This window comes from Sitophilus oryzae, unplaced genomic scaffold, assembly GCF_002938485.1.
Source record: "Sitophilus oryzae breed Bouriz unplaced genomic scaffold, Soryzae_2.0 scaffold_111_pilon_pilon, whole genome shotgun sequence".
NCBI classification, from domain to species: Eukaryota; Metazoa; Arthropoda; class Insecta; order Coleoptera; family Curculionidae; genus Sitophilus; species Sitophilus oryzae.
This window is the reverse complement of record NW_022145749.1, coordinates 4,809,372-4,821,574: the sequence shown is the minus strand read 5'-3', so window position 1 is coordinate 4,821,574 and position 12,203 is coordinate 4,809,372. Positions and strand designations below refer to the sequence as shown.

The window sequence follows — 12,203 nt, the reverse complement described above, 5'->3', positions numbered from 1 at the left end:
CGCAAACGGATTGTGGCTATTTTGATCGGTTTCGAAGCTACAGGGGGATTCTCAAATTTTGTATTTTTGAAGATGTTTGATAGTTTGTTTATTTCAGCAATCACGGAAAAATGAATTATACGTTCTAAAGGCACTTTTCTGTGTAGTTATTTAGATATTTTTTAGATATTAACTACACTTATGTTTTTTTTTTAAATAGAACCCCCTGTATATTTTTAAATTTCCTGATTCAGGTTGGCACGGGCTTTTCGAAAATATATAACACTTCATATTTATTTTCACTATTAACCTCAACATTTCAATTTTTTCTTAAAATATCCAAGTAGTAGGCCGTGCCGAGTAACAAAGTAAACGGTTGTCATTGTGATCGGAACATACCTTTGATGGATGCGTGACATTTCATTTCAATAGATTGAGGTGTGTGTATTTTAAATAATAAAAAAATGAGTAAATTTAAAAATTTTGAGAAATAATATATGTTAGAATGTTATATTGAGTCTAACAAACATAAACAAATGGCAGCTGATTTATATTTTGAGCGGTATCCTAAGCGCGAGCAATCAAACCCAGCCATTTTTAAAAGGTTAGAAGATAGTTTAATCAATTTTGTATCTTTTGAAAAACCGCATCTGAAAAATTATCAGAAAGAAAATGAAGAAAATCAATATATTAATGTCCTCGGAGCCGTAACACTAGATCCAAGAACATCAAGTAGAACTATTGAAAATGATGTCGGAGTTTATGATACAAAAACATTGAATATTTGAAAGAAAAATAATTATAAATGCTATAAAGCAAGGAAAACCCAGCTTCTACATCCTGGAGACGCAGAACGCAGAATCGAGTTTTGTAATTGGCATTTGGGAATGTTAGAAGCAAATGAATTGCTTGATCAGATTATCTGGAACGATGAGTCCAGTATTTCAAGTGATGGTATATTCAACCGGCATAATAATCATATTTGTGCAGATCAAAATCCCAATCAACAAGTAAACAGGGTAGCACAAGGGCGATTTGGATTTAACGTATGGGTTGCTTTACTGGGTAACAGCCCATATAGCACGTCCAAATGAAATTACGTTTCTACAAGGGAGAGACATATCGCACCCTTGCTTCAAAAGTGACACAACTCAAAAATTGCATTTTTTGAGTTAATAACCTTGAGAAATTCGTAAAAAGATGCTTTATTTTCCAACAAAACCGTATTAAATTAACTTTAATGGTTTGCCGATAGATGGCATTAGTGTCGTTTTTAATGATCAAAACAAGAATAAACCATTTTTTCAAGAGCGACATCATACCAGTTTAGTCTCTGATCTCAGCGGGAGCACACGCTTCCATCGGTCTTAAAAAGTGTTTCATTTTGAGTTGTGCCACTTTTAATGATCAACAGTGCAGTGATAATCAAGATTATTTGTTGTTGTGACAGTTTTGATGAAAAACATTACAAACTTAATTTTAATTATTTTAAGTTGTGTCATTTTAAAAGAACAGGTAAGTTGAAATGTTTGTTTTTATTTTAAGTTGTGCCATTTTAGATGCTAAAATTAAGATTTGCTTAAATTTAATTAGATTTAAATTTCAATTAAATTTAAATTTAAATTATGCTACAAATATTTTAAAAACTAAAAAATAATAAATGTAAGCAAGTAATTTGTTTACTTGTTGTTTTTAAACATAGCATGTCGTAATTTTTGTTTTTTTTTCAGTTTATAACCAGTAAGTATGCAGTCAGCAGGTCGTACAGCCAAAATTTTAGAATTGGCCAAAAGAAAATTTGAAGTAAACAGTACACTATTGGATGTTACCAATACTAGAAATGTTGAACAGACTGAATCCGACTATGAGAACCAACCATCAACTAGCGGCTCGCAAATTTCTGGTCAAACACCCAATACAGAGATTTCTAAGCAGCTATCATCTAGCAGCCATCACCCAGAACCAATTCCCTTTGAAGTTTCTGATCCAAAAATAGTTCTTCCACTAGAATCTGATTTAGAAAGTGAAGTTCAGACTAATTTAGCAGAGTCCATTAGCAGTGAATATTTAGGTAGGAACAAAATTGATATTTTTATATTTTATTATTTACTTAAAATTGTTTATATTGTTTTTTATTAAAATTTTTCTGTAGGAATATTTGCAATAGTAACGTAGCAAAACGTAGGTACTAAAAGATTGTGATTGTGATCTATTTTTTTTGTTTTTCTTTAGGAGGCTCCAAAGGCATATCTCAAAAGCATGTACAGTATGATGTATCGTATGAATCCGAGCGCCCTACAGTTTTAAGGATATTGAAAAAGCCAAATTACTTTGTGTCTCCGGTTCATAGCGGAGAAAGTGATATGGATGACTCAGATGAAGATCCAAATTTTGATAATACTAAAACAACCTTTAATCTTAACCCAGCTTCCGGATCCAAAAGTTCGACCAGCAACTCAAACAGCAGCGAGGGCGAAGAACAGAATGAATACCCTAATGGCAAAGAAGAAGAAGAGAAGAAAAAAGGAAAGAAAAGAAGAAGGAACTTTGAGAACTGGGGTGTTACTCAATCTAAAAAACTAAGGAATTCTGGACAGGCGTATATATCCAGTTCAAAATCCAAAAAACAATTTCCTGCAAAAAGAGTAAGACCTGGTTGTGGTAAAAAATGCAGATTGCAGTGTGACCTAAAGATTAATGAGCAAATTAGAGAAGAGCTGTTTCGCAGTTACTGGGCACTGGCTAATTTAGAAAGACAAAGGGAATTTATCATTGCTCATTGTGAAGAAATAAAACCAAAATACCGTTATTCGAGCACTCAAAATGTTAGAAAAATGAATTTCAGCATTTTACTTTGATGTAAACAGTAGTCGGGTAAGAGTTTGTAAGTTATTTTTTAAGGCAACACTTGACATAAACGATAGACCCATTCGTACAGCTATTATGAAGAAAAATGAAACTGGTTTTGTTAGTAAAGATTTGAGGGGAAGACATGGCAAACAACCCACAGTAGATCGAGAAATAAAAGAAAGTGTAAGACAATTTATAAACGCCATACCAAGAACAGATTCCCATTATTTAAGAGCCCAAACAGAACGGGAATACATTGACAGTGGCAAAAGTTTGTCAGATTTACATAGAGACTATCAAGAAGAAAGAGAAAGAAGACAACTTCCATTTGCAAACTATATAATGTTCAATCGCATATTCAACACTGAATTTAACATTTCCTTCTTTGTCCCGAAAAAGGACCAGTGTGACGTATGTGAATCGTTTAAAAATGCCGATGAGGAAGGCAAACATAAATTAATTGAAGCTTACAACTCGCATTTAAAAGAAAAACAGCTTTCTCGGGCCGAGAAAGAAAAAGATAAAAATAATAATACTGCTTCAGTGGCCGTTTATGATTTGCAAGCGGTATTGCCGTTGCCGAGAGGACAAGTTTCCTCATTTTATTACAAGAGTAAAATGAATTGTTATAATTTTACTATCAGCGATTTAAATGCCAAAAATGTTGATTGCTTTTTTTGGAATGAGACCGAAGGAAAGCGCGGTGCAGTGGAAATCGGTAGCTGTGTTTTAGAATATTTAAAATCCTTGGCAGAAAATAAGAATAATGATAATTTGGACGTTATATTCTACTCTGATAACTGTTGTGGACAGCAGAAAAATAAATATTTACTTGCTGCTTATATTTATGCTACAACCACGTTTAAAATTCGGAGCATTACACATAAAATTTTTAATTCATGAACACTCTCAACACGAAGGTGATAACGTCCACAGTGTTATTGAAAAGCAGATAAAAAGATGCCTTAGATCTGGTCCAATTTATGTTCCAGAACAATATATAACTTTAATTCAAACCGCAAAAAAGAATGGCCCCCCATATCGTGTTCATGAATTAACTTATGAAAATTTTTATGATTTAAAGCTACTTCAAGAGCAAATAGGTCATAATTTTACAGTTGACACAGAGAAGAACAAAATAAAATGGCACGATATTAAAGTTTTAAGGGTCGAAAAAAATGAACATAATAAATTTTTCTACAAGACTTCGTATGAGGATAACATTTTTAAGACTGTATTTATTATGCTAAAAGCCAAAAACACTCGATCTCAGGACAATTTGGAAGTCAACTTACCTATACAATTAGTTCAGGCATATGCAAATAATTTACCATTATCGGATAATAAAAAAAGGGACCTGAAAGAACTGGCTGATAAAAACATAATTCCAAAATATTACTACAACTCTTTTTATAAAAATGTTTTGCAAATTTCAGAATAATATATTTTTATTCACCAGTTTTTTTAGAAAATTTTATTTAATGTTTTCCTTTAGTTTGTTTTGTTTTAAAATCTAATAATTTTTGCGTTTCTTTGTTGGTATGTACTAAGTATTTATTTACTTTGCGCGATGTTTGTTCCTCGTAAGTTCCTAATAAATGTTATTTTATTGTACTAATTATAAGATGCACTATTAGAATGTACATAAGATTCTTTAAAAGTACCTGTCCTGTTTAAGTAATTAAACGATTTAAAATAAAACTTGAATTTCATTTAATTTAAGGCACTTTTTTTATAAAAAAAGAGTAATTTTTTTAAAAAATGTTTTCTTCAAAAATGACCAAAGTGCTTAAGACGATCGTCAAAAGTGACATGATTTAAAATATTTTTCCTAAAATAATTTTTTTTTTCGACAACAGTGGCACAACTACAAAAGTCATTAATTTTGACACTAAGTAGACGTTTTAATTAATTTATCTTATTTTTTTAGTTTTGGAAGGAAAAAATCATAATAATTACGTTTTTAAATTTATAAAAAAAATTATATTTATTTAAAAAACAGTTTTTTGCGTTTTATGGAAAACTTGTTTTTTTGAGTTGTGTCACTTTTGAAGCATGTGTGCGATATGTTAAAGTGAACCTAAGTGTTCATCTAGTTCTAACATATACATATGAGATACACGCAGGTTTATATTGATAGAATTGTGTGATACAGTGTTTACTAATAGTTGTATACCGTATGCACTCAAGATTCTAAAGAGTTTTTTTGTAACGTAACAAATAATTATTAAAATGATGAAATCTGACGTCGGTATATGAGACATACAATGTATAAGTCATATGTATGTGTGATACTTCGTATCATAGTTGTGCCTATAGTACACACCTTGTAAAAATGTGACGTATACACATAATATAAATATCTATATAGACACTTTGTAATAGTGTACTGTTGTGTCTACATTCTAGCATGAAATGAAGGTGTGCGCATGCGCGGATAGCCTCAGCGTAGATACACCGACCAAGTGTATCTTATGTGTCCTCTCTCCTTTCTCCTTTCTAGGAGTGGTATGTGTTAGCAGCCATTATTGTTTTATCATTCGGAAGCTCTATATAAATGTTCTGTTTGTGTGTAGTTTAAAAGAGATTGTAAGGTAAGTACAAGTTTTTAATTACCTTGTTACACCTTCCTAAGAGTATTATTAATATTATAGCAGCGACTCTTCCCCTTACTCGATACCCAATTTACCAAATTTTGACTTCAATGAATGAAAACTCCAAATATTGTAAGAGGTTAGCTGAGTTAGCTCTGCAATATAATTTTTTTAATTTGGAAATAATAAAAATCTAAATGAATCAGAGAAAGAAAGATTTAAACACTTCAAAGAACTTCTTACACTGATATTCGGTAACTTATTGATGGATCATTATACAGATATGTTTAATATTCAATAATCAGTTTCATATAAAATTTAAGGGTGAGATTGTTAATCTGGAAATAAAATACAACAAAGTCCAACAGAGTGCTCGATAAATGAGTATGCTAATAAACCAACTGCTTGAAGGGAAAAGAGGAGAAAAAAATGACTAAACGAGGTCCACCAAATCGTGGCGATATACCGTTGCATGATATAAAGAAATATAAGAATTTTATTTTTTAACCACTTAACCCATTTTATGGAAGAAAAATGGTACATTTAATACAAAACAAAAATGGAACAATTTTAAGGCTACTTCTCTTGAACTTACGATCGAGATACTTTTGGAAAATACAAAGTTTTGCCTTCCAAATTTTCGTTCTAAAAAGATATAATTGGTATCATTGAATAAATATTTCTTAAAAAGAACGAAAATTTAAGCATCAAAACTTGTATTATTTCCTAAATTCGTTCATAAGAAGTAGTTTTATCTAGCACAAGATGTATATACGAAGCAAAATACATACGTATACACGCGGTAGTTACAACTGCAATGTGTAAACATAGTTTAAACGTAATACACAAGCACTGTGTATCCCTTACTTTGTGTATACGTAAATGCTATACTGTGGCTACATTGTGAGGCGGACGTTTAACCTTTGTGCATACGTGTTGAACTACAATGTGTAAACGTAGCATATTTACATCGGGGAAATTGTGTCACCCTGTGTCTACATCTAATAATGTAAACACATCGTAAATGTGATTTGATGTGCTGTATGGGAGAGTTCTTGCCTATGCCATATACCAAGGGAATTTGAATTCTCACCGATATCTTCAAATTTTAGAAAAACACATTGTTCCATTTGTGGACAAATATTCTTTCAGCAAGATGGAGCTCCAGCTCATACAGCGGCAGTTGTAGTCGAATATCCCAACGTGAACTTTGGACAAAAATGGATTTCAAACAATGAACCAATCAGGTGGCCACCTAGATCACCTGATATCACTCCCTTGGACTTCTTTCTCTGGGGCTTTCTGAAAAACGAAATTTATCAAAATGCAAATAGAACATTAGAAGAGTTACAAGATAGTTTTGTTGTGGCTTTGCAAAGTGTAACCAACATACACATTCGAAATGCTGTTAGCGGCGGCGTGCGGGGACGGTGCCAACTCTGTCTAGATAATAATGTGCATCAGTTTGAACATTTAATGTAGTCTTTGTGTTTTGATTTATTTTTATATTAACTGAGAAGGCCGATTGAAGTAACCTGTTGAGTTGAGACGAAACAATAAGTTCTTTTGTTTCTGTCACACTTATTTTTTATTTGCTTTGTATTGTTCGATTTTATTTAATTGCTAATACATGGATTAATTTGATTAGGCTAGTTAGATTCGCTTGTTTCCTTTAATATTTGGCATGACCTACCAAGACGAAAATCGATATCTTTAACTAAATTGGAATTTTAAAGTTAATAGTGAAAATAACTATATAGTGTTATATATTTTCTAGAAGCCCATGCCAAGCTAAATCAGGAAATTTAAAAATATACAGGGGGTAATAACTATTTAAAAAAAAACATAAGTAAAGTTAATATCTAAAAAATATTTTTTTCGAAAAAAGTCTGACTACTCCACTGCCATTCTACACAGAAAAGTGCCTTTATAATGATTAATTCATTTTTGCATAGTTGTAGTTGCTGTAGCTGAAATAAACAAACTATCGAACATCTTCAAAAAGTACAACATTTGAGAATCCCCCTGTAGCTTTGAGACCGATCAAGATAGCCACGATCCATTTGCGCCATTGCGATTTTTTCAAAAAAGAGCCCGAGACTGCAGTATCAAAATTTGAATATTTCCCACGGTTTTCTAGATACCCTATAGAAACAACCATAATGGTCCACCCTGTACATTTCAAAATAATTTTAAATTATGCAATTTGCCTTCCCACATATGCCCATAAAATATTTTGTTTCTACATGTTTCCGTTTTCCTAACCAAACCAAACCAAACCACCCTGTAGATTTTTTAAAATTATTCTATTAATTCCTGATACGTCGTGAGACATTCATCAAAGTCCAAGATATTCCAGAAACGCCCCTTCTCCTTTCTTTTCCGTCTCTCATCCTGGAAACTGAGATAGATATATTTTATAATTGATTTATAATATAATTTAAAACAATTATAAAATATTTACAAAACAACTATAAAAATATGCATTTTACTTTATTAAAACATTATCGACATGTTTTATAGCTATTTTTACGACTGATTTATAAAACAATTAATTTGGTCTTGGCAATAATTTAGTCGCGACCGCTACTCTAAGAAAACAATTTTAGAATTGCTGTTAAAGTAACGAATTAAAATTCTTATAAAGCGATTAAAAAACAAATGTGTTTCCCCAGAGACATTCATCAAAGTCCAAGATATCCCGGAAACGATCCTTCTCCTTTCTTTTCCGTCTCTCATCCTGGAAACTCAAATTTTCACTGCGCAACAGGCTGGGCTTCGGGCGTCACCCGCACCACGTCGCTAAGCCTCGTCGCGATTTCCTAATCGATATACCCTGATCTCTTACCCGTCTATTTTGACGGGAAACTTCCCTGTTAAAACCCCGGTCTAATCGATACGACGAAGCATGACGGATATCGAACCCAAATCCGCCGACCTAATTACACAGATCCAGTAAATATTGGTGGAAAAAGGGCCTGAAAACGGCCTCCAGCCTATCCTCCTTCCTTTTGGAAGGAATGAGCGGAGGATAAGTCGCAACAGGTAAGTGCGAGGGAACGTGTTGCTCGGCGGATGCGTGCCGCACCTTCTGTGTGATGTTTGTGATCGCTAAGAGGATGGCGTTGGCCCAATGTGACAGATCGTTTCGCCCACGTAAGTCGGCATGACACACATTTCGTGTTTTTACCTATCCCCTCTTTCCTTCTTGATGTGTTGTATCCTGGACCGACAAGGATATACATATTTAGAACTACGTTATTTTTAATAACTGTTGTGTGTTGTTATATTCTCGAGTCAAATTAATATTTTTTGTTGTACTAAATGTTAATAATGCAGAATTATAACAGAAAATATATTGTATTTTTGAATAAGATTTTACAATTATTCTGCACTATACAGTGTCCCTTATAATGATATATTATGCTAATATTTAAGGATGCGATTCTTTGGATCTATTCTAACAAAGAAACTTCATATGAATGTGTGCCGTAAATATTTTAACGCTTTTTGAGATATACAGGGTGGGATAACTCTTTTCGAGATATCACCTCTTTCTTCTTTTAATGTATTATTATATCCCGGACCGATAACGATATACATATCTAGATCTACATTATATTTAATTTCTGTTGTGTGTTTTATTCTCGTGTTAAATTAATATTTTTTGTTATACCAAATGTTAATAATCCTAGAATTATAACAGAAAATATACAGGGTGTCCCAGAAATAAGTGCAAATATTTTAAGGGGTGGTAGATCTTAATAAAAGAAACATATTTTCTCTTTATCGTTTTTCAAATAAGTTCAAAATAACGCAGTTATTTTACTTTGAAAATTCCAAAAAAAAATATTTTTTGCTAAAATTTTGAGAACCACTGGATCTTTTCTGGATTTGTTGTGTGCTAATACCATGTTACCATATTATCAAGAAATTATATTTTTTGACTAAGAACTAAAAAAAATTCCAAAATTTTTTTTAAAAAATTTCGAATTTTCAAAATTTTTTTTTCGCGATAAAAACCAGTTAAAATACTTGCACTTATTTCTGGAACACCCTGTATGCATAGGATGTATATATAGGATCTACATTAAATTTAATATCTGTTGTGTGTTTTATTCTTGTACTAAATTAATATTTTTTTACTAGTTATGCTAAATGTTAATAATCCTAGAATTGAAGGCTTCTCTCGAATAAGAGGCTATGTTACAAAAGTAAGTTTTAAGTAAATGAAGAAAGACGATTTTTACGGTTTGCGTATTGATAATCATATTCAAGTGGTACTAACATCAACTTTATTAATCTCCAGATATAAAAAGTTGCACAACACAAATAATAATAAACCAGTATTAGAGATATATGTCCGTATAAACTCTTGAGTCCCTGGAATAAGGGTTCATGTGAAATGTAACATAAACTCTTATTGCAGGCAACCAATTTAGATTGCAATTTTTTTTATGTACAATTTGTACATTTCTTAACCGTTTGTTTTTAATACACCTCCATTCAGTTACATTTATTTTTCGTTTTCGACCTTTATTTAATGTTTTGCAAAGCGACGGCGTGACTTGAACGTTTGACATATTTACGATTTTGAATAAAATAAAAATAAACGTTTTAACTCCTTTTGAGATATACAGGGTGGGATAACTCTTTTTGAGATACTTTTTGAGATATCAACTCTTTCTTCCTTTATGTATTATATTGTGGACTGATAAGGATATACAGGGTCCGGCAATAGTGCATCGGGCATCTGTAGCTCCTAGAATAAGGAATCAGGGAATTTTGTTTAAGTGCACACCTTAAGTTTTTACTAGGATGTTATTTTATGAAAATATTTTAACTTCTTCAGGATGGCTCAAAAAGTGGATTGGGATGATTTTTAATAGAACACCGTATATAGTATTACATTCATTCCTTCCAGATCAGTTTATCATTTTTTTATATTTCGATAGTTTCAGCGATTTTAATTAACAAATAAATATATATTTTTCAGCCTTTCTTAAAAAAATATAAATACAAGGAGTATCTTGAAATCAAAATTATATTAGCTATGTACAGGGTGGGTCAAATTCGACGCTTTTAAATGGAAACATCCTTTTCTATAGGAGATAGACGAAAACTAATATCGGTGTCTGGAGCTCAATTTTTGTCAAAAACATGATGGTGAAAACCGCATATCGATATCTGTTACCGTTTCGGAGTTACGGGGTGTTTTTCAAAAATATGCACTTTTAACAAATCGCTGTAACTTTTTTGCTATGGAAAATTTTGTATTTTTATGAAAACATTTCCAAAGCACCTTTTTACCTAGAATTTAATGGTTTAAGTATAATTTTTTTAAAATTAATAATTTAAGAGTTATCAACAGAAAATTTGATTTTTTATATAGGACATCCTGTATATTTTTAATATATTGAAAAGAATTTAAAATTACCTTTCCAAAGATATAACACAGTTGATATTTTCCTCGATTCCTCTTCGAGATATAGAGTATATAAAAATTCGCCCGCTTTAAATGAGTAGGCTTTGAACGGCACCGGCTGTAATGCAAAAAAATCTAGCTTTGAGCATCAATTAAAACGAATATAATAATTGCTATGAGAGATTCAGAATTTTATAACTATTTAAAATATATTTAACCAACATCAACACATTTAAACTATATCTAATAACAATAAAACTAAATAGCAAACCAAGACATGAGATTTTGCTACAGGTGTTCGACATATCGACCGTCTTCTGTTATGGACAGACTGGGCAGTTTTTGAACATTTCTCGCGGAATTCATTAATTCAGTAGGGGTGAAAGATACCCTCTCATAACTGCTAAGTATTTCTAATTCTTGTCTAGATTATAAGGATATAAGGAAGAATAAAGAACCTTTATTTTTCCGCAAATATATCCATAGGATTAGATCCATGGGCACTAAGTCAGGCGGCCTCGACGGTCAACGGCTGGAATCTTGGCTAGCTATTCAATTATTGTTGAAATTGGATGCAAAAATTTGCTGATAACTTCAGCGCTCAGAGGCGGTGCGTCGTCTTGCTGGAAAAATATGTTTTCGAGTTCCATTAAGGGCATATCATCAATAAGGGGCCCAAAGCCTACTAGTTAAAAGTGGCGAACTTTTAAAAATTCTGTATTTCGAAGGGAATTATAACAAAGTATCAAGTGTGCTATATTTTTGAAAAGGTAATTTTAAATTCTTTTCAGTTATTTAAAAATATAGAGGGTGTCCCAAAAAAAAATCAATTTTTCTGTTGATAACTCTTAAATTATTAATTTAAAAAAATATATACTTAAACCATTAAATTCTACGTAAAAAGGTGCTTTGGAAATGTTTTCATAGAAATACAAAATTTTCCATAGCAAAAAAGTTACAGCGATTTGTTAAAAATGCACATTTTTGAAAAACACACCGTAACCCCGAAACGGTAACAGATATTGATGTGCGGTTTTCACCATAATGTTTTTGATGAAAATTGAGTTCCAGACACCGATATTAGTTTTCGTCTATCTCCTATAGAAAAGGGTATTTCCATTTAAAAGCGTCGAATTTGACCCACTCTGTACTTTAGATGGCCTGTACTTGCTTTGGAATAAATATCGTAATCTTAAATCTTACAGGGTGTTCACAATTTTACGCTAAACTTTCTAAAATATGAAATAAGTTTTCTTTGTTTTTTTTAATGGAACACCCTATATATTATTTCTTTACGAGATAGAGAGTTAAAAAAGGAAATTTTTTTGTATTTAAAAGTATTTTAGAATTTTTAA

At 31.7% G+C, this 12,203-nt stretch overlaps 2 protein-coding genes across 3 annotated transcripts in view; both read left to right on the top strand.

The window, feature by feature from the left end:
• The first annotated feature begins 1,306 nt into the window (after positions 1 to 1,306).
• On the top strand, positions 1,307 to 2,837 carry LOC115883320. The gene is made up of 3 exons (XM_030901668.1): positions 1,307 to 1,494; positions 1,710 to 2,050; positions 2,212 to 2,837. The coding sequence occupies exons 2-3, from the start codon at positions 1,726 to 1,728 to the stop codon at positions 2,835 to 2,837; spliced, it is 951 nt and encodes a 316-aa protein (XP_030757528.1). The 5' UTR covers positions 1,307 to 1,494; positions 1,710 to 1,725.
• Positions 2,838 to 8,213: 5,376 nt separating this feature from the next.
• LOC115884440 (60 kDa lysophospholipase-like) overlaps positions 8,214 to 12,203 on the top strand; it is a 37,033-nt gene continuing 33,043 nt past the window's right edge. Inside the window, exon 1 of one of the 2 annotated variants that reach the window (XM_030903033.1) lies at positions 8,214 to 8,468. Coding sequence is in view for 1 of the 2 variants with exons in the window: in XM_030903025.1 (XP_030758885.1) it covers positions 8,522 to 8,579 (58 nt within the window). In the remaining variant the exon portion in view is untranslated. Of the gene's footprint in view, positions 8,580 to 12,203 lie in introns of both variants that reach the window. The other variant, XM_030903025.1, reaches the window with a different exon arrangement.

Excerpts from the sequence above, each read along its gene's own strand:
- LOC115883320 (XM_030901668.1), top strand. The coding sequence starts at position 1,726 with ATGCAGTCAGCAGGTCGTACAGCCAAAATTTTAGAATTGGCCAAAAGA. Across the intron at positions 2,051-2,211 it reads CATTAGCAGTGAATATTTAG|GAGGCTCCAAAGGCATATCT; the intron begins GTAGGAACAAAA and ends GTTTTTCTTTAG.